The sequence below is a fragment of the Manis javanica genome, chromosome 4 (genome assembly GCF_040802235.1).
Source record: "Manis javanica isolate MJ-LG chromosome 4, MJ_LKY, whole genome shotgun sequence".
NCBI classification, from domain to species: domain Eukaryota; kingdom Metazoa; phylum Chordata; class Mammalia; order Pholidota; family Manidae; genus Manis; species Manis javanica.
In genome coordinates, this window is record NC_133159.1 from 145548428 (window position 1) to 145571838 (window position 23411).

Sequence of the window (23411 nt, forward strand, 5' to 3'; positions counted from 1 at the left end):
AAGATTTCCTCTGAACTACTCACCCCGCCATCTTCCCGTGATCCCTGTATCTTACCCTTTTAACGAGATGCTGAGTTCTTGCAGATGTAGATGTAGCCTGGCTGTTGTACTGTATCTTCTGGGCTCTCTCTTGGGAATAGTTGTATTTGCTGTAGTTTCAAAATATATATGGTTTGGGGAGATTTCTACCACCCTACTCACACTGCCATCTTGAGAATCTCCTCTTCACTGCTGAATTTTATCAAACATTTAGTGAATACCTAATACCCAACCTCCTTAAAGTTTTCCAAAAAGTAGAAGCGGAGGGAATACTACCAAACACATTCTCTGAGGCCAACATCACTCTAATACCAAAACCAGGTAAAGACACCACAAAAAAAAAAAAAAGAAAATTACAGACCAATATCCCCGGTTTGGGTCAGGCCATTAAACAGTACAATAGGACATCTGGAGCCATGTGTTCCTAAGAGCTTGCCATGACGTTTAAATTTGTCATTGAGAAAGAGGGCACCTGCTTTGACAGGAAGCTCCATCCTGGCCTTGCAAACAACCAAGCAGTTTAAGGAGGTGAGATGTTTACCAAAAGCCATATCCTAATGCTTGGTATGGGGAATTCCTGGGGTTACAATTTTAGGTTTGGATTATCTTAGCCTAGCCTTGTTCTTATAGAGCAAATGAAAAGAAAATGAACTATCCAAGAATCTAAATCGAAATGCAAATAACACTCAGTTGTTACTCTGAGTAACATGTAACTCTGTCCTGGAAAAATTACATAGCTCCTCCTCCCCCACATTCCTCACCTAGCATTTTTTCGCCATTTCTGATCAGGACAAATAACAAAAAAGTGAAATCCAAAGGAGTCATTCTACTGCTGGGTAACACCCTCTGCATGATGCTTGATGAGGAAGAATGTCTGACACTTGGTTCCCCCTTCCCCCAGCACCTGGTGCAGTGGGGATTTCATTAATTAGGGTCTCCAGTCCCATATGCAGGACTGTAGGATTATTCAGAACTGACAGCAAAGTGTAAGCATCCCTGTGGTGTTTTAACACCCCTTACCTCTCCCCTCCCCACCCTGCTGAAAGGGCCCCTAAGGACTAAATCTGGTTCATGTCTCTAGGCCAGATACCATGGGACTGTGATTCTTTAAGATAATAGCTTTTGGAGAAATTATGGTTGGTTTCCTTTCCTTTTTCATAGAAAAGCAAGCTTGCAGGGGGTGGGTACACAAACATATACCTTTTCGGGTATAGTCTTGAAGCTCTCAGAACAGCAGAACAGCCCTCGTCCAGGTTCCACTAATTCCCGTGGACCCACAGCCCTAACACCTAAAGCCCTCAACGATTTCTCCTCCATGGCCTTTGGGCTCACAGGCTATCTCAGGAAGCTGCTTCTTTCTCATCTCCTCATTGCTACTTGACAGCATCAGTACTTTTTCAGTCCCATTTGGCCAAGAAAGTACAGTTCCTATTCAAGCAGGTTTGGGTAACCATGTCCTTTAGTCTAGCAGTGAAGGAATCACCTGAATTGGCTCTGTTTTGGTTAATAGCAAATCACATGACACTAGTTAGCGAAACCCCAGCTACACTGTTCTGAGAGAATGTGAGTCCCTCTTTGAACAGAGTAAGCTACAAGTTTAAGGAAGCAAGAAACAAACAAACCCAAAGTACCACTGACTTGGAGTTTTCCAGGTGGTGAGTCTTTAGCGATCCTCTCAGGCGTCATTTGCCACCTCTTGGTCTCCTCATTACTCATAAACACCTTCAGGCAGTGAGGGGGAACACTCCAGTGATGTAATTAAAGGAGGCATTATTTCTGAAGTAGAGACTGAGTCCTCTCTCTACACCAATGAATCAGAATGCAGGAAGCAGACAGCTGCCTCTGAAGGCTGCTTTGAGTTCTGCTAAGTTCTGATTTCTGATACCTAAGTGTCTTGCCAATGGGTTTCAGTCCCTGGCAAGTTCACTATAGATTCAATGTGACCAAAGAAATTGACAGCAAAACGTTCATGGGGTGTAAGGGTTATTCCCAACTTTATTCTCAGGTGGCAGGTCAGTCACTAAAGTCCTGTTCACTCAGAGTGAGTCTGCGTGCAGCAAGTTGGTCTCTGCCTCTGGGCCTCTTTGCCTGCACACTCATCCCACACAGCAGTCCCCTGGGCCTCTCTGCACAGTCGTCCCACACAGCCATCCTCCGGGCCTCTGTCCTCAGTGCTGCCACCACTCCAGCCTCTGCTCTGCTCTCTTGCAGCCTTGCAGCTGTGCCACCATGTTGCACCCAGAACACTGGGCAGAGCTCTTCATATAGAGTCAACAGTCATCTTTGCCCACAGGTGTGCAGTGAGCTAGTCAACCAGGGCCGGGTGAGAATCCTGGCTGCAGGAACTCTCATTTTATCCGCACTTAGGGTGCTAAGTGAAAACTTCACTCTCTCAAAAATTTAGTATTTTATTTACTTATACATAGGTTTCCAGGGTGGCTCGGCCAAAGATGGCAGTATGAAATACAAATCACCAGATCCTTGCTTTGAGATTTGTCATCTCTCTTTTGAGTGGATATCCTTTCTAAGACTTGAGTAGTGTTAGAAAAGAGGACTGACACAGGAGGTGTCATCTTGGATTATATATATATGTGTATATATAACCTCAAAACCACCTGAGTCAGAAGCTCCTCTGTGCTCATCTTCCACCCAGACCACAAGATCCTTTGTCAATCACTCTTAGTAATAATGCCAAGATCTCTCTCTTTAGAAATGAACTTCAGCATGAATCCTCTTCCCGCTTAAAGAAGCAGATATACTCGGTCATGTGGTAGAACTTGGCAACAATGCCAATGAATCTCAGTGATTCTACAGCCAAGCCACAAAGGACAGCATCAGAAATTGTCTCACTAGTTTGCAGAGATAAAATTGAGAAGTTGTACCTATCTGGGTGCCTGGAGATGAAATGAATGCCTCAGGAGGCAGTTTAAGTGCCACATCATTGGTGGGATATGCAACCTGGACTGCCACTTGGCACAGGTCATGGAAGGACATGTGTGGGGAAATAAGGTGGCCTAGATTAGATGTAAGGTGTCTTCTCATCTGAGAGCTGGTGAACTGAAATAATGCTATTGAGCTCAATGGGTTATAAAATTGTCCGGTTGGTTTATGGGCTTGAAGATCAGATCACAGACCTGATCCAGATCCTGGGAGTTGGGAGATGACATAAAGATTTAATTAAAATAACTCTGCTAAAGTGACCAGAGGATGTTTTAAAATAGCCAGTAATCATGCACTAAAGTGTCCAGGAAGAGCTAAAAGTTTGAAAAGTGGAATTTCATGGAAACAAACAATAAAAGACACCAATGCATCAAAAAATAAACATCTCTAGCCTTTCAGCCATCCTGTGTAATCAGAGAGTACCTTGCCCTAGTGTTTATCACTAGTGTGGCTGAACAAAAATCTCTCTCCAACTTGTTTGCCCCTGAATAATATATAAATTAGTTTCCCTGCAACGATGGAGTGTCATTATTTTTTGAATGTCCAGAAAGAAATGTTTTGTCTGTCCTCTGAAGCTCTGTGTGCTGAGCCATGCTCCCCCACCTGTGGAGCTGGCAGAGCCCGCCTGTCCGCCCTCCGTCCTCTAGGTGCTGCCTCTGTAGATCTAGCCTCTGTGCCCAACATTAATCAGTAGCGGCTCTGTTTAATCAACAACCTGGCCTCCTGCTCCGGGCTAATAATTTGCCAGCAAGCCCAAAATTCCCTGATTATCAATGGTACCTACGTAGAGATATTTTCCAGAGGGCAATTAGTAACTTGTGTGGGGGATAGAGCACTGAGGTAGTTTGGAGATGTGGCTTTAGTTTCTACTTCATCTGACTCATGACCTTGGGGAAGTTATTTCATGAGTTGTTTGTTCCCTATGAAAAGACTGAGACTGTGAATAGACCTTAATTTGGTCTGTTAGAATATAATGAAACAGTCAAAGCAGCTAGATCCTGTTCTCCGAGTCTATTAAAGACCTCTATGATGAAATGGCATCTACTTTCTGATCTGAATCTATCCTCCACTTCTTACAAAGCGAGATGTCCCAGTTATTAATTCCATTGCAAAGTTGGGAAGGGCCTGGAAGATGGGCATCTCTGAGGCTCTCAGGCTGGGCCTGGGCTGCCCACTGTACACTCCCCACACACACACAGACACATACACTCTGAGAACCATAATATGACTGATGAGTCTCACACCGGTTCATTTGTTCCAGCCAGAAACCACCTGTTTTCGTAGTTCTTTTGAATCATGGTCAGAGAAGCTGTGGTTAAGGTCTCACAACTAGTATTGCTGGGGCTGAAGATGAGGACCCAGATCAGTGCTGTGAAGCAATTCCCACAAAACTTGTGACCCCCCTGAAGAACTTCCATCTCACCATGCCTCAAAGAAGGCACGATTGAATGGACCAAAAAAAAAAAAAAAAAAAAAAAAATCCCTGACAAACTTGCAGCATTGAAAAAAAGAATTAGGTTGTCTTCTACTCTCTGAAAAAGTCAATGCAACCCTTCAGTGTTCATGGATTTCCACTTTTTTTCCTACTTCAAACGAGGCCAATTTAATAAACAAAAGTCAGACAAAATACATTTATTTAATAAACAAAATACATTGGTGAGGGGATATAGGTGTGTTTCCATAATAACTTGTTTTGGCATATGCTGCCTGCTGTGAGTGGCTCATAAGAACCTGGGTGGGGTATACAGAGAAAGGCTTTAGATCTTTTCACAAATTTCTTAGGATAGAGTTGCCCAAAGGTGATGATGACTCAAGCCACTGATGAATTCTGTTTTTGCAGTTTTCAGAAAATACCCTATCTAACCAGTTTCTTTTTCCTACGTGCATTATGTGTGTGTGTGTGTGTGTGTGTGTGTGTGTGTGTGTGTGCATGCGTATTTGATAAATACACATACACACCAATTCCCCTTTTCATAAAATTTCCCCAAAAGTTAAAAACAAAAAAACAAAACCCAACAGCTAAATACTATGACATCCCAATTAGTAAACACAAAACAAGACGCTTTACAAAAATGAATAAAATATACCATATGCACTCGGCTTCCACACGGTAGTACCCAAGTGAGGAGGCTGCTGGGATGATGTCTGTAGTGGTGGCCAGCTCAGCGTAATTGCCATTCTCAGTTATTAAGTTACGTGTAAGACCATGTGTGACCCACTGGATATTTGTGAAGTGACACTCGTGCTTCTGCTCATGCCCTATTCGGTCCGTCCCCCAGCAGCTGTCTGCCTCAGAGCCTGAGGGCTATTGCCAACTCCCATACTGCTACCTCGGGGTACCCAATGCATTGGCGCGGAATGGTGACCTCCATGACTGGGGGCCCACCTTGCATTGGTTGGCCGCAGGCTTGTGGTGGGCCACCTATGGGATGCCCCGAGTGAGGTCCTGGACCCTCAGTTGGATGGTGAGGCCAGTCAGGAGCTCTGGAGGAGCTGTGGCTGAATGCGTCAGAGGCAAGGTTACTAAAACCTAGTCTCTCGCTTTCGGACTTGAAAGCTTTCATTTGTGTTGCTCGACGCTCCAGCAGGCTTTGTATTCGTTCCGTAGATTCATTCTGAAACGTCAGTACCTCTTCTTCTATCTGTTGTGGTTTGTGGGGGGGGGGGGGGGGGAGGGGGGGAGGCAAAAAGAAAGCTCATTTATTTAAAAAAGTCTATAAACTACAGAAGCAATAATTATTGTGGTTTAAAGTGAATCATAAAATGTCCACTCAGGCTATTTTAAAGGATGTACATTTAAAAATCAAAGAGATGTACTGTAGGAATCATACATAACTTATATTGCTAAAATGTATAAAATCAAGTCCTTAAAAGCAAAGGTAATAACCTCTATTAAAATAATAAAGGCAATTATCATCAATGGCTACTAAATCCATTAGGTAAAAAGAATGAAAAAGAAAACGTGTAAGGAGAATCTAGCCTTATTAGACATACCGTAATGTCACTCTAATAAAATAAATGTGGTATTGGTGTAACAATTAGTAAAAGAGAAACAGAATGAAGTTTGTAAGTTCTTACTGCAGGACAAAAGCACTAATTAATTTAATGGGAAAAACAACACAGGCACAAGTGGCCAACCACCTGGAAGAAAATAAAAATGGAACCTCAGCTGATACCATATTCCACACAGATCAGAGCATTAAGTGATTAAGAGTGTAAGTGAAGGCACTGAACAAACAAAAACTATAAAGAGTCCATTAGAAAGTTAGGACACTCTATGTACTTAGAAATTAGTGGTTGGGTAGCCATCACAATTAGTTCTGGACAACTCACAGGCTTACAAATACATATAGCTGACTATACATTTTTTTAATGTGAAAAAATACATAATAAAGTCAGTGACAATGGGAAGAAGTTGATGGAGAACCTGTTAATGAATGAGAATACCTGAACCCACTCATCAAATATCACTTCAAAGTGGGACAACTAGACATTATATATCTTTTGATGTGATGCAGAAGGAAGTGTAACACAGTAACCCTTATGAAAATTCCTCACAAAAATTTTTAAAAGGAAAAATGTTTTAAAATATAATCATGCCCCTAGATCTAATTACCAGTTTACAGGAAATATAAAGTAAAGAGGAATGCATTAAATGACACCATGAGGTTGGAATCAGCCAAATCCAAATGTGAGAATTCCTACAAAGCAAATGACCCAGTCCACAATAATACAAGGAAGGGCAGGGGAGACCAAAAGGCTTAAAAGAAAATCAAATGCAATGTCTAGACTGTGTTTGGGCCCCAGTCTAAATAAACCAAGAAGACATTTTTTAGATACAAAGGGAAATTTAAGTATGGACTGAGTATTAGGTAATCTTAAACATTTATTATAATTTTGTTAGTTAACACAATGGAATTATGACTATGTTAAAGTAAAAGAGTCCTTATTTCCTTATCTGTGTTTGGAGTGAAATGATTCTATGCTGGGATTTGCTTTAAAATATTCCAGATACTCTGCCCCATATTCTGCTCCCCTAAAAAGCTGCATGTGGAGTGGGGTAACAGATGAAATATTAGCAAGATACTGGTAACTGTTGAAGTTGGGTAATGAGCATTTGGGGACTTCATTGTACTAATTCTTAATAATTTCACTAATATTTTTGTGTATGTTTGAAAATTTCCATGATACAAAGTTTTTTAAAAATAGGAAATAAAGAGTATTTGTAAATAAATAAATATTCAATTAGGTTTCAAGGTATTTGAGGACTTAAACCAATAGTCATTGTTCTCTACAGAAATCTAGCTCAACAGATGTTTAATTTTTATATATATCTTTTACTAAGTTATCATTGATATACAATCTTGTGAAGGTTTCACATGAGCAACAATGTGGTTACAACATTCACCCATATTATCAAGTCCCCTCTTATATATCATTTTTTAAAGTGCCCTTTAAAAAAACACAATTTAGCATGGAAACACATGCAAATAAAAAACTACCACGTAGTATGAGCAGACGTAATAACAGATTTATAAGGTGAAGCAGAAATACAAAGGGATGGAGTAATTCAGTCTATAGGGGAAGAAGAGTAGGGCAAAGAAGTCTTCTCAGAGAGGGTGACAGAGACTGGATTCTGAAGGAAAAGCACAAGTTTACCAGAAGACAAGGGAAGGGAAAGATATTTTCAGCAGAGGGAACGTGGCCAAAGGCATGCAAAATGATAAAATGTGTGTGGGGAGTTACAAATAGGACTTTGGTAGGGTGAATTTGAAAATTATTAAACTCTAAGTGCTAACGTGTTACAAAAGTTTAAAGAGGGCATTAAGAAGGTTGAAAGAGAACTTAGATTAGATACAATGCTTCTTTTAAGGGAAAGGTATTAAATTGCCTGTGGTGACTTCTGAATGGTGGGATTAAAGACATTTTAATTTCTATTTGTTTCTCTATAATTGCCAAATTTAAAAAAATGTGTATTTGTAAAGTAACTTTTCTACTCTTTTAATATCTACATATAAAATACCCAATTCATATAGAATTAAATTTATATATCTGTAAGGATTCAAATAACTTCAAATTTTTCTCTAAAATCTTTTTCTTTCTTTTTCTATTTTAAATTTTCAAAACTCCATTTATTAGGCACATTTAATTCAAAGGACCTAATAAATGATAGGCTTGTACTGAGGATTTAACCAATTCGAATGCCTTGTATATTATTTGAAGGAAACTGATGATAAAAATGTTAAACACATTAATGCTTATCCACTTTTATTCAGTAAGCACAGCTTCAATTTTGTTTCTGAATTAGTTTTGTCATTTAAGAAACTCAGAATATTTTTCAATAAAAATTAAAACTAACTAAGAAGGGTGGTTTTACTGAATATAAGACTTCTGAGACTTCTCTCCTAACCTATCTTTTCTGAAATCAAATGTGATATTTTTGTGTGAATACTTTCAGTTTGAAATGTCCTATAAGATATTCCAATTGTCAATTCTTATTTAAAAACTACCAACCATGTTGTTGATACTAAGTGAAATATTCAGGAAAAATTAAAGGAAATGATAAAACAAAGAAAAGCCTATTTATACATTGGAAATACTGCCACTTTTTATGCATGTATTAAATTCACATAGAAATTTAACATTTATAGTTATGTTGTCAATTTGCTGAAATTTAATGTAAAAGAAGCACAAGAAAAGTTGCAGTAAGACCTCATGTGAGCCTCAACTGAAGCTTACTCTGTTGGTGACCTGGAGGACAATTCTTGGTTCATTTGGAGGCTGAAAGCAATCTTCAAACAGAATTATTATTCATCTAGAAACAACTAACATTCTCTCTGGTTCCACCTCTATTTTCAGATGACTGTTTCTTATCTGTGCAACCAGTAAGCACAAAGTACAGAAAATATAGATGTTATGATGTTTACAAATCGTACCATGGGTGTATCATGGTCTTGGTAGTTGCCAACTGACTGACCCCAAACTGCTTTATAGTCATGCACTTCACTTGAAATGTAAACATGAGCCCTAAAAATCAAGTAGCAACTCAAAGCATTGTAGATTTTTTCCACTGTTTCTTTTATTATTTTTAATACTAAATGAACTTATGCATGTCCATTATCAAAATAATGTAAACCATCACAATCAATCTACCACATTAATATAGCCACTATAAGCATTAGTTCAATTCACTTTAAGTGTGATTTATCTTTATTTTATTCAACACCTCATAAGCATTTTCCCCCATTATTACAATCTTTATAACCATCATTTAAATGGTTGAGTAAGATTTTAAGTGGCTTGGTCATGAGCACTTAATTATTTTAGATGGTTAGGTGTTTTGAACCATTATAAATGATGCCATAATTAACATATTTATCCTTTGCTTTTACTGTATTCAGGATTTCTTTTCTCTAAATTCTTTGCTTAACATTTTCAAAGATCAATATATACTTCCAAATTGCTTTCCAAAATGCACTAACAATGTATGAGAGTTCCACTGCACTTCTGGCAATGCTATCAGCCCTATGCCAACATTTTACCTGGTTTTGTAGAACATAAAGGCCTTAGTTCATATATTGCAATAAGACTACACCTAAGATACTTATTAGCACTCTTTAACTGAGCCACTAGGTGGAGCTACAAATACAAATAAAACAGTACCAATATTTCTCTCATAACACTGTTACTGAAATAGTATAGGTTTTCCTTTTAGTGATCATTTTGAAGCATATGAGATGGAACTTTAGATTAAATTTTAAATATGCAAGTTGAAATCAGGCAGATTTATGAATTCTGTACATGGGACAACTACATTTTTCTAAAAATCTGTATGTGTTTCAATCTGCCCATCTTGAATGAGAAACTTAATTGAGATAATTTTTAGAGGCAAGTAACTGTCAAAGGAGCCAGTAATAAAGACAGCTGAGCTAGCGAAATAGCAACACCTTAAGACCATATTTTTTTAACATAAATGAGGTATTCTACTTTTATCACAAGAACTGTAGAAAATAGAGGAAAATCTATGGGCCAATTGATAGTCCAGAAGCAGTGACAATTTTTAATAGACAGAACCCTTAGGCACATGGTAACTTACAATGGACCAATGCACCTAAGACCATACCAGTTGCTGAGAATTTATGGCTCAGGAATTCTGCAACATAACATTCAATCCTGGATACAACTGATATTCTACTACTACTCAAAACAAATGTCTTTCCTCTCTTTCTTTCTCCAAATCTTCTACCCATTATTCTTTCTCTAAACAAACACAGACATATAGCCTCAATACCTTAAAGGATACAAGTGAATGTAGGGATTCTAGTTCTAATGTATATGACAGAATAAGTAAAAAAAAATAAAGATACATCTAGAAATATTATTTTCAGCCTAACTCTTCATCTGTGTAAAACTGGTTTTACCTTCTGTTTTCTAGTAATCTACCAATCTGTACAGTTCCAGACCAAGGATGAATGAATAAAGTATATTCCTGATCCTTTTTCCTTGTCTCTCCCAAACAATTACTAAAGTTTTTTCCTTCACTATCCAACTTTTTCTCCAATTTCTTTAGGTACACAAAAGAAGTAAGCAAGACAGAGCCAGAGCTGTCCTTCCACAATTCAACTGTCTTCACATAACTCCACATCATTCCTCTAGCAATTACTATGTAAGGATATTCCCTTAATATATCAAACTCATCAATTTTAAGGTTCATTACTGAGTCAGTAATTTTAAAGAAAAAGAAAACACTACCAATGTATTCATAAACGACAGATTTGATAAAGGGTTGACATCCAAAATATACAAAGAGCTCACACGCCTCTACAAACAAAAAGCAAATAGTCCTATTAAAAATAGGCAGAGGAACTGAATAGACAGTTCTCTAAAGAAGAAATTCAGATGGCCAACAGACACATGAATAGATTCTCCACATTGCTTGTCATCAGAGAAATGCAAGTTAAAACCACAATGAGATATCACCTCACACCAGTAAGGATCGCCACCATCCGAAAGACAAACAACAACAAATGTTGGCGAGGTTGTGGAGAAAGGGGAACCCTCCTACACTGCTGGTGTGAATGTAAACTAGTTCAAGCATTGTGGATAGCAATATGGAGGTTCCTCCAAAAGCTGAAAATAGAAATTCCATTTAGCCTGGGAATTCCACTCCTAGGAATTCACCCAGAGAAACCAAGCTGTCAGATTCAAAAAGACAGATGCGCCCCTATGTTTATTGTAGCACTATTTACAATAGCCACGATATGGAAGCAACCTAAGTGTCCACTAGTAGATGGATGGATAAAGAAGAAGTGGTACATATACACAACAGAATATTATTCAGCCACACAAAGAAAACAAATCCTACCATTTGCAACAACATGGATGGAGCTAGAGGGTATTATGCTCAGTGAAATAAGCCAGGCAGAGAAATACAAGTACCAAATGATTTCGCTCATATGTGGAGTATAAGAACAAGGAAAAACTGGAGGAACAAAACAGCAGCAGAATCACAGAACCCACGAATGGACTAACAGTTACCAAAGGGAAAGGAACTGAGGACGATGGGTGGGAAGGGAGGGATAAGGGTGGGGAAAAGAAAGGGAGCATTACGATTAGCATGCGTGATATGGGTGGGGTACAGGGCGGGCTCTACAACACAGAGAAGACAAGTAGTGATTTTACAGCATCTTCCTACGCTGATGGACAGTAACTGTGAAGGGGTATGTGGCGGGGACTTGGCGAAGGGGGGATCCTAGTAAACATAATGTTCTTCATATAATTGTAGATTAATGACACCAAATATATATATGGTTTTGGGAGGAGATTTCCACTGCTCTACTCATGTTGCCATCTTGGCTCCACACCCCCACAATTACTTTTTTCTATTACTTATACCTGTTGTTGTATGAGTGCCCTGCGGTAGGAGACCCTCTGTTCAAGCTCCCGAAGCTCTCGATCATCTTGTGCCTCAGCCTGCATTTTGATTTTGCGGTGATATGCATTCAGCAGCTCCAGTTCCTGCTGCAGCTGCATTTTCAAAACCTGGCACTCTGCCTCCTGTGCTTCATCCAAACGCAGCTGAAAGAGAGAAAGAAAACAGATACATTCTCCTGTGAGCTCTCTTTTCATGACCTCTGTAAAGGAGGAGGTATAAGTTAAGACAGACTACTCTTCTATGGGGCACAGCTGTTCTCTCTTACATCTTAGAGTAAACATCTCTGAAAAAGGAAAACATAGCACCAATGATGGCATTATAAGGATAGAGCTATCATAAGCTATTTGGATGATACCTAAATAATCATTATTTTTTTAAAGAAAAATATAGAATCTGATTGATATAAGATTCTGAATCTTTTCTCTCCAATGGAAATAACTATAGAACAGGGACAAGCATCCTACAGCTTATGGGCCAAATCTGAACAGCTACCTAATTTTTTGTTTTTGTTTTTCAACAGCCCACTAATTAGGAATGGTTTTTACATTCTGAAATGGCCACATTTTAAATGGCAATGTAAATACCCACATAATAACCTCAATTTTTTCTCCTGGCCCACAAAGCCTAAAACATTTACTATCTGGCCCATTAAGAAAACGTCTGTAAACTTACATAGCAAATATTTTGTATCTGCACTCAAATGGAACCACCTGGATTCCCAATCAAGTACTACTTTTCAAACACTGCTTAACAAAGCTGCTTCTCCAGTCTTGATACACTGTTGGTGTGTGTACTAAACCCCTGCAAGGCACCAGCAGAGAGCCTATGTAGAACCTCATGTCCAAGTGTATCAAAGAGAATTATATATACATCATGCATATTTCCAAGCAATGCTGAGAACAAGAAGAATATGGACCAGCAGCACTATTTCCCAAGGTGCAGCAGAGTTTTCATTTCCACCTTAATATTTTAATTGTTGGGATTTTATTAATGTGGTGGAAGGAAAGGGGAACTCTATTTGTTTTGCCTAAGTAAAATAAACTTACGGCTTGAGTGGAGAGCATTTCACGAATGCTGTGGTCACACTGCTCAGCTAAGATGGCTAACTTCCGGGTCTGCTCCTCCTTAAGCCGTTTCAGAACAGCTTTGCGCTCACTCTTTGGTGTAGATTCCCGTAAGTGTTTTCTTAAAGCTTTGTATTGTCTGGTTTGGATTTTGCAGGTGTCCTGGAACTGCTTTTTGATTTGGAGTTTTTTAGACTGTAACGAAAATAAACAGACATATAATTTTTAACATGGAATTTGGTCTAGCATATGCTTACATGAAAAGGCTAGAATCGAAAAGAAGAGGAAACAAAAACTCAGATCATAAGGTTGCAGGTACCTCTATACTTGGGTCAAACCATTGGATTCCATGCAATTTTATAACAAACTCTAAAACATAAGAATACCAAGAACTTCATTTATCATAGGACTTCAGGCAATACTTCTTTTGTTTTTAATTTAGTGACGTGAGTAAATATTAAAATTACCTTTGATTACTGTGCATATTGATGGCAGAAAATTATATTTCTTTTCATGCACTTAGTAGATGTAAAATACCAGTCAATATTTTATCAGATCTCTGAGGCAGAAAATAAGTATATTTACTCTGTTCCTTGTCTAAGACATTTTGCTCCAATTTCTTTTAATGACAGTCTCAACTGTAAATATAGTCTGTGATGGACCTCATAAAAGTAGGGTACTAGTAACTGACTGATATTGTTATTACAATTGTCTTTTCCTTAAGATACTGAACTAGGTAGAAACTACTTCATAAGGGTTTACTCTTTAGCACCATGAGCAAAAACCTGAAAGGTAACTAATCTTTCAAAGGTCAAAGAAAAGTTAGGAGGGAAGGGAAGGGACAGCAACCCTTCTTGTGGTAATGATAACAGACATGAACTACATAAACAGTTTTGAGATAAAATAATTTGAGTTCAGAAACAGAATAACTCTGGCTTTAAATCACAGGTTAATTATTCTATGAACTCAAATTTTAACAAAACTTAGTAAGATGAGATATATTTCATAAGGTATACCCATCAAGCCTACAAGTAACAACACTCATTTACTACACAAAGGCAGAACCTGTAGTCGAAATTATTTCCCTCAATATATATACCGCCAGATATTGAATGGTTGAGTCAGTGTGCAAATGCGTGTATGACCAAACACTCTTGTCAAGGAACTAGTTCACACTCCTTGCTCCAATACTACAAAATCAAATATATATCCTTTTCTGCATTTTACACCAATTGAGGAACTAAGTCATAGTCATGTACCTTTATTCTGTGAAGGGTCAAGAAATGTCTAGCTAGAAAGACAAACTCTTGGTTTAGTTGGCTTAGCACTGCTGTTAAATACTGCCCTTGGTTAATAAAATTCCTCCAAGTTAGGAATGGAACAATGAAATTTAGAATTCTCTTCTGACTTTGTGTAACAGACTCCATTCTTTAAAAAACTTTTAAATATTCAAATATTTTGCCAAGAAAACTCTGCTCACTCCGTATCACTAGCTAATGACAAAAAGGAATGCCCTGAAAAATTTGTTCAACAAGATTAATACTTATACCAAGAATAAACTATATCCCTCAATGTTTCACTCAAGTGAAAGCAGGATAAACATGTTCCAGTTGTTTCTTAATCACTTAATAGTGACAAAACATCACCTGATGGCAGATGAAGAAATGGCAGATAGACAATAGGTGTTTACCCAAGTCATTCCACAGAAATGGTGCCGAATGTCGACAAATACTGTCAGCTTATCTAAGTGTGCACACTGAAGTCCTCCTATCCCCCTTAAAGTCTTGGAGAAAGCTGGAATAGTTGCCACTATTGAAGTTGAACTGTTACTGAGTAAATAAAAATTTACCTAAAAAAGTTGCAACTGTTACTTATGTAAATGAAATGACCTGGTGTTAAAATAGAGTCTGTTTTCTCCACAAAGGGACTAGGGTTACCAAAGGGAAGGGATTGGGGATCATGGGTGGGGAGGGAGGGATAAGGGGATTAAAGGGCACTATAATTAGCACTCACAATATAGGTGGGTCATGGGGAAGGCAGTACAGCACGGAGAAGACAAGTAATGACTCTGTAGTGTCTTACTACGCTGATGGACAGTGACTGGAATGGGGTGGGAGGGATTGATAGTATGAGTGAATGTTGAAACCACAATGTGCTCATGTGAAACCTTCATAAGATTGTTCATCAATGATACCTTAATTTTAAAAAAAAGTCTGTTTTGTTCAAATTGTGCAAGTAGATAGATATATACAACTAAGAGGAACATGGTGATTTTCTTTCCCACTGAAGTAACAGAACAATTTCTTTTATGGAAAATCTTGAGCTCATGTATCACGAGAAGGAAGCTTTCTATCCAAGGTCTGACTATGATTGTGAAACATTATTCTTCCCCTTGATTTTTTAATAGTATCTGTGAGAATAAGACTAGTGTTGCACGAGCTTTCAAACTGAGAAGTCTGCAACAACAGGGAAAAAAAGGAAGGGCTAAACAGCAAACAACTAGCCTATTCCAAGCCCCAGAGAAATGAAGTCATATCAGATTTATGGTCTGACCAAAGAAAACCAACAAGCTTTCAGTTTGGTTTACTTCTGGGTGCTGCTCACTTTAAAATTGTAATTAATTTCATAGACATACTTTAAATATCTTTTGGTGGGGAACTCTACTGTGTAGCTACTACAAAGACAAAATAAATCTGGAAAATCATTAAGAATTCTGATTTTCATAAGCATTAACTAATGATGGTTATGTGGGTAGTCAACATATGAGCTACTCTGGAAACGATGTTCATTAGCTGTTTTGAAGATACAGCAAAGTAAAATTTTACTTAGATTCACAAGGAAAGGGTAAATCATAGCTTTGCTTCTGTATTTTGTTCAGGACAACCTGTATGAATGGAGCTGAATAGGAACCAGAGATCCCTCTGATTTAGCTTCTGGTTTTGACACAGATGACTTCTGTGAGTGAAGTTCACTTCACTTTAGGACAGTTATTCAGGTAAGTGTTGTTACATAATAGTTCTATAGTTAAATTGTCAAAGAGTTTGAAAAAGGGGGTAAAGAAGATACCTCTTTCTTTACCCCCAGTGGGATCTGGGCCTTATTGGATGTAAATAAAAGTTTAAAATGTGCAGACATGTACAGATTGATTGAGGTACTACTATGGATGACAACATATATAGTGGGTTGTTTCAGTTTTTTATTTATTAAGGTACATGTGATTATACTTCACATATTTATTACAAGTCATAAAATTTGAAAATTCCTTGGAATTGTTAACTCTGGTTAATTTTGGTAGAGGGGGCTGGACCAGGTGGCTTAAAGGACAAGGAGAGGGAAACCTTTAACTTTGTAATAATTACACTTTGGCATCTTTTGAATTTTGTATCCTATGAATAAATTCCTCTATGCAAAGCAAATACAAAATTTAAAGTCCTTAGATATTATATACCATCAACACTTGTCTTTCCTTATTTGTCTACAAGAGGGCATATAGTAATGACTTGCTTCACTCTGATGTGCTAAAAAATACACTCCAACTACACATGCCCTGGTCTTACCTATGCTACCAAGCACAGAAAGGATGGATGGGAGTAACAATGTGATAATTCCACTATTCCTCTTAGGATGAGTATAGACAATGAAGGGAGAGGGGGTAAAAAGGCATTTTTCATTCACTGGTTTCTGTACTAATCAACAACTTACTGCCTCTTTTGGATACAAATCACATTCAGAGGAAATAAGATCCCCAAACTATAGAACTTGGAACAACAGAGAGAAGCCAACAGGTTAGTATGTTGATATATAGTTGTAGTATCAACATTGGACATTTGGGTACACTTAAAATAAGAATTTTGAATCTCATTTATGGCACTTTCCACAGTAAAAAAGTTCTGGCCATTTTTTGGTACTGTGCTGAGAAATATATAAGCAGAAGTCTGTAGCTATAGACCCTTTACATCAAAACTAACCAAACATGCTTAAAATGAAAAGAAAAAAAGCTTATTCAGTTTCATTAGGGCAGACATCTGGCTTAGACTTTTAGTGTTTACATGATGCCTTTTATCTGTTCTCCTTTGTCAAGAAGCTTAGGCTAAAGGTACCTTCAGACTCTTAGACTGTCGTCGAACCTCCATGGCATGCTTTCGCCTTAGTTCTCGTTCTCTCCGTTTGTTATGCTCCAGCTGGTTAGTGAGCTCGGCTTGATGCTGCAACCTGATCAGCTCACAGCGCATCTTCTGCCTTGTGTTGAGCTGGCGGAACTCCAGTTCTTGCATGGATTCATGATGACGCAGTAGTGTTGCATGCTCCAAGTCCATTTGAGTCTGCCTATTATTTAACTCCTAATTCATAACAAAATACAAAGGTGTAATTTACTGATGTACAATGCCAGGAGAAAAAAATCCTAAGAAATAGAATAACCAGGATATAGATGTAATCCTCTGATTTAATAATGGCTGCACAGTAAATATTAGAGTTTTATTACTGTAACTGTAGAAAATGGGCAGTTGGTAGCATAATTTCCTTATCTGTTCATTAGCTATTTATACTATTTTTAGCAATCAGCTTAAGACATATCAAATCTGTCCCAAGAGACTTAAGGTCCTTTCCACTCTCTTTCATTTGTGTTTCCTAAATTTGTATTTGAAGAGGACTTCTAAGTCATCCTTTGAATTTCTTCAGTGTATACATTCAATTCTGTTACATGCAGTATAGCCAGTATAGTGTAGTGGTTAAGAACACAAGACTCTAATAACAATGAAGCAAAACTGAAGGAACAAAATGGCAGCAGACTCAGACTCCAAGAATGAACTGGTGGTTACCAAAGGGGAGGGGTGTGGGAGCGCAGGTGGGGCGGGGGGAGAAGGGGACTGAGGGGTATTATGTGGGGGATCACGGGGAGAACAGTGTTTTACAGAGAAGGGACATAGTGGATCTCTGGCAACTTGCTGTGGTGACGGACAGTGACTGCATTGGGGTATGGGTGGGGACTTGATAATATGGGTTAATGTAGTAACGACATTGTTTTTTCACGTGAAACCTTCATAAGAGTGTATATCAATCATACCTTAATAAAAAATTAAAAAACAAACAAACAAACAAAAAAGAACACAAGACTCTAGGGCTAGACTGCCTGCTTTCTAAATCCTGGCTCTGCTACCAACTAGCAGTGAGTCCTTGGGTTAGTTACTTAAACTCTCTGTGCTTCAATTTCATCACTTCTCAAATGGAGACCATAACATAGCTGTTTCATAAAATTAATGTGAGGCTGAAATGAACTCATAAGTGCAAAGCTCTCAGAATACCTACCTCATGATCAATAAATGTTACAACAATTTTTTCAGTTTAAAAAGATCAAATATACAACACACACACATACACTCACACACACTCTCTCTTTTCCTCTGTAGAAGGAAGTCAGACTTGGCCCTTTTGCCTCTGCTGCCCCTTCTCCAGGGGCCAACATTTGGTGCATATGTTTCCCAACCTTCCCCATGCTATCGTGACACAACTATTGCACAAAAACATACAGTTTTAAAATTGAATAAAAAAAATATATAGACATATAATATGCTTTCTTTACCTAAAAACATAATGGACAAATATCCAGATCAGATGAGGACATACAGATCTTTTTAAGTTTTATAGTAAGCTTCTGCTTTGTGATGCCGTAGTTGTTCCATTTTTTGCTTATGACAAATTTTCAGTAAACATCTACACATGATACGCCATATAATTATGTTATTATTTCTTTAGGATAGAATTTGAGAAGTGGATTTGATGGATAGAAGATACATGCAAATTAAATTGTAAAAGCTGCTGAATTATGCTCCAAAATGGCAGTATGAATTTATATTCTTCCCAACATTGCCCACTTTCCCATGCCACTACTAGGACTTACCAATTTTTTAGACTGATCTTATCGAATTGATACAATTGTTTTAATTTGAATTTCTTTAATTATTAGTGAATTTGAATAATTAACTTATAGTTGAAGTTTATTTTAAGCCACTCTTGGAAATAAATTGATCTTTGCTCATAGGTATACCTGATAATGAGAACCGTTGTTTTCATTGGCATAAGTTTCTACATATGCCCAATGAATAATTTCATGATCATAAAAATATGTTAAATGGTAGTATACATCTTTATGGCATCCATTTCGGATGAAGAGGCATAAATTATCCAATTAATTTTCTCACATTTAAAAATTAATACTTCTTTCAGTCATGGATTTAATATTTATTAAACTTTTACTTAATATATCTATCCACTGGATATAAAAGCCCTGAACAGAACCTGGGACTTCATATAATTTCCATTCTACTTGGGGAGAGAGAGATCCCCATAAAAAGTGTGCACGTGTGTGTGTGTGTGTGTGTGTGAGAGAGAGAGAGAGAGAGAGAGAGAGAGGAGTGCAAGAATATATAAAGAAGGGAGAAGGATTTGGTGATCAGAATTGGGGAGATATGAAGTGAGGGAGAAGGTGAACCGTGTGGGTTGGGTTTCCAGGGAAGAAGGACTTAGGCAAAGGGAGGCAGAAGCACTCTAAGGCCTTGAGGGTGGGATGTGACTGACATATTTTCAGGAAGATTCTGATTTCACATACCTCCATGAGAAGATCCTGCTCCAAGTTACAGCACCCAAGTAATATGTTTCTTTGGAAGCGACGGCATTGCAGCCCGAGGTGCTGTCTCTGATGGTGAAGAAGATCAGTCTTCTCCTCTGCCTGGGAATGCTGGACGTTCTCTATCTGCTTTGACAGCCATTCCTGTTCTTCTTTCCTTGGGCTGCTCTGGTTTACATTAAGCACCTGGCAAGATAAAAAACAACTGAGTTCAAAAGACATAAAAATTAACTACATGAATATATTATTTGGTAGCTGGTAATCTTCAGTAAAAGTACTTAATTTGTGCCCTCTCTCAAGGGCAGGCAGGGCGATGACCTTAAGGAAGTAGGTAGTATTTTTCCATTTCTTGAGTTATCCATCAAGTAGGACAAGAAAAGAGAAAACATACACTAGAAAACATGCATACTTTTTAGCTTTGCACAGCTATATTTATGATGGCTCGTAGCTCTGAAAGCACACAATGATTGGTGAATGAAGTAAAACATCTTTCTTTAAATCCCTCCCCAAAAGGGGAAGAAGGCAGTGCTTTCAAGTAAAAATCACACGAATTAAAATCAAGGTTGAAATATAGTTATGTCTCACTTCTTGATTTTCAACAATAGAAATGCTAAGTTTTTGGCAAAGTTAAGGATGGGTTCAGTATAAAAGACTTTGCAAATTAAATGGAAAATCAAGAAAACTGTAGGAAAATAGAGACCTTTTAGAATGGATTTAATATTCAGCACTATAACCACTGCACGAGGCAAGACCAATGTTTTTCTACAGCATTTTAAATATCATCTCACAAACTACCTAAAAAAATTCATTTATACTGGACAAGATGAGAATATTGACAATACGTTCAATGATACAAACCCGAGGATGCTAATTAATACTAGTATATTGCAACCTAAAATGCGTCAATCTTGTAGAGAATATAAATCAGCCATCTTTCCTAGGTCTAAGATGACTTTTCAGAGACTATTAACCTTATGGTTCTTCATCTGTTATTCAAGAAAGAAACCAATTATTCATTACTTTCATTAATAAGATATTCGAACACATAAAAATAAAAAGCACATAAGCTTGTAGCTCTCAACTTACAGATGTCAATGATAAGACAGGGATAATACAGGCATATACACAAAGACTCACTTGGCTGTTTTTCAAAATCTTTTGCCAAGGAAACTCCCCACCCGCCAAGACTCTAGTATGTACCTTCCTCTATACCGATAAAAATCATTCTAAATGAACACACACACACACACACACACACACACACACACACACACACACAAATATAGAAAACTACCTTCTAAAACAAAATGAGCTTGTTAGACTATAAATTATATGCTTGAAGGATTATCTAAACCAACACATTCATTTATGAAACTAAAACCTCATTTCACTAAGAAACAACTATAGAACTGCATTTTGTTGGGTATTTATTTACAGTTGGGAATCCTATTTACCATCTTTTCAAATTCCATGTTCTAGTATTGAGTTTAGCTTTTAGATTACAGTAATGGGAACACATACCAGGTTATACTCTTTCCAGTCAGAAAAATCTTATCAATGAACCTCACTTGGCAGGGTATATATAGCAAGGCTTTGTGCCACCAATATGTCCTTAGTAAGACTTAAATATCTAATTATAAGTCAAATTCCTACACACACAAAAGCACTGTACCAAAGATATTATGGTTATGTTATCAAGATTAATTTATCTGTGTGCTAATAATTTATTACATGGGCTAAAAATTTCAACCCATCAGTTTGTAAGAGGGGGTGTAACTGGAGAAGTTTTGGTGGGTGGGGAATTTCCTTGGCAAGAGATTTTGAAAAACATAGCCAAATGATTCTTTGTGTGTACCCCTGTATTATCTCTGTCTTCTCATTGACATCTTTAAGTTGAGAACTACAACTTTATGTGATTTTTTATATTTATGTGTCTGAGTATCTTATCAACGAAACTAATAAAGAATTGGTTTCTTTCTTGAATAACAGGTGAAGAACTGTAAGGTCAATATTCTCTGAAAAATCTTCTTAGACCTAGGAAAGATGGCTGATTTATATTCTCTGCAATATAATAAATATGCAATAGCTGACACATATCATTTTCGTGTCCTGACCACTATCCTGAATAATAATCCCCTTTCAGAAATTGCCTTGGAACAACCATGGCTTTCCTCAAAGTTAGAGTACATCTGCGATAAGAAGATGTTAAAGAAAGCAGCACATAAAGGGCAAACACACATGAAATAACTGTAACCATAAAGACATAATTAGCATGCTTTCCTATTAAAGAAAATGGGATGAGCAGAAGTGCCTCTTATCCTCATTCTGTGTTAAAATCAGAATAAGAACAAATTATTGTAATCTGAGCCCAAAGTAAGAAGGTATGATTTACTTTTAAAGGAAGAAATGTATGGCTCTTTTTCACAGCTAAAGTATTTTTATTTCTAGTGACTCAGTTACTAAGTGCTTAGGAAAGCTATTATAAATAGTAGCTTCATAAAATAATTTAAATGTTCAAGAGATCACTCTTTAGATCCCACTCAACTGAGGATATCAGCCATTGAAAATAGGTTATAATCAATGCCCTCACTAAACTGATATATAGTTAGTGGCCACAAACAAAAGAAAAACTTATGCTAATGGTTCTATGAGTAGATCAATATTGAATATAATCAGTAAGCAGGTAAGTGGCTTGAAAAGTTCTATAAAGTAAATACCTTCTTAAGCTGTTCCTTTTGAAGTTTATATTCTCTCTTCTGGGACTTCAAAAAGCTGTTCAGTTCTTTCTTCTGCTGGGCCTGAAGATGTTCCTTAAATTTTTCCTCCTCCTTGGACATCCCTTTAGCCTATAGGAAATTTTTTAAATGGATCAAATTAGCTAAGCAGATAAGCTTCAAAGCAGCAGTTTAATACACATTAGCAAGGATACTTCCTCCCACCTAAGAATATAAAATCAGTATAATCATTACCAAAACAAGAATATCCAATAAATTATTACTCAGCATCCTTATTATTTGAATTTTAGAGAACCAATAAAATGGAACTCATCTTTAAAATGCTGATCTTTTACAGGGTCAATGTTTTCACCTTTCCCCCCCCCCATACTGGAGCATGGAGCCCACCCCCACCCCCACCCCCCACCCCCACAAAAATCCCCTATACTACAAATATTGTTCCATTTGGGTTGGTCACACAGTTCTTTCAATATTCTTTCATTCCTAAAGATCCTTTTTTTCTGTGCCTCAGCTTCTTTGTATTCCTCTTCTCTACATTCTTTTTCATTTATTGTCTCCTCTATCATATCTAATCTGCTTTTAAATCCCTCCATTGTGTTCCATAATGGATGGATCTCTGTCTTGAATTTGTTCCTGAGTTCTTGAATATTTTTCTGTATCTCTATGAGCATGTTTATGACTTCTTTTTAAAATGTCTTTCAGGAAGGTTGATGAGTTCATTTTCATTTGATTCTTTTTCTGGTGTTTTTGGAATCTGGGGTTGAACCTGAGAAGAATGTGTATCCTGTGGCTTTTTGGTGGAGCACTCTGTAGATATCTGTTAGGTCCATCTGTTCTAAAGCGTTTGATCCCTTTGATGTTTCATATCTGTATGTGGCACCCTCTATTACCCAGAAGGTCTACTCTCTGGAGCTGCTTAGCCCATGGAGGGAAGTCGGGGGTTGCAGGGGAGCGGTGCTGGTCACTGGGGGTTGGGAAGAGCTGTTTCCTGCTTCCCGGCCACTGTGCCTCTCTCCACAGCCAGACCAGTGGGCCAAACACACAGGTTCGGCCTGGATGCTTTGCATTTGTAG

General features: G+C 37.7%; 1 protein-coding gene and 1 pseudogene across 1 annotated transcript; one reads left to right on the forward strand and one right to left on the reverse strand.

The window, feature by feature from the left end:
- Positions 1–23411, forward strand: part of LOC140849088 (protein phosphatase 1D-like) — a 107257-nt pseudogene that overhangs the window by 44153 nt on the left and 39693 nt on the right.
- On the reverse strand, positions 1369–17798 carry LOC140849087 (serine/threonine-protein kinase TAO1-like). Its single transcript, XM_073235299.1, has 4 exons — positions 17079–17798; positions 12961–13173; positions 11875–12057; positions 1369–5621 (listed from the first exon to the last, which is right to left on the reverse strand). Exons 1-4 carry the CDS (start codon positions 17292–17294, stop codon positions 5271–5273), a joined length of 963 nt encoding a protein of 320 aa, XP_073091400.1. The 5' UTR covers positions 17295–17798; the 3' UTR covers positions 1369–5270.

Bases quoted from the DNA above. Each gene is read 5' to 3' on its own strand.
- LOC140849087 (XM_073235299.1), bottom strand. From the start codon at position 17,294: ATGGACTTGGAGCATGCAACACTACTGCGTCATCATGAATCCATGCAA. The intron at 13,174-17,078 runs GTACCTTTAGCC...TTTTCGTTACAG, and splicing joins GACAGTCTAAGAGTCTGAAG to TCTAAAAAACTCCAAATCAA. The intron at 5,622-11,874 runs GTATAAGTAATA...AAACCACAACAG, and splicing joins GGGCACTCATACAACAACAG to ATAGAAGAAGAGGTACTGAC.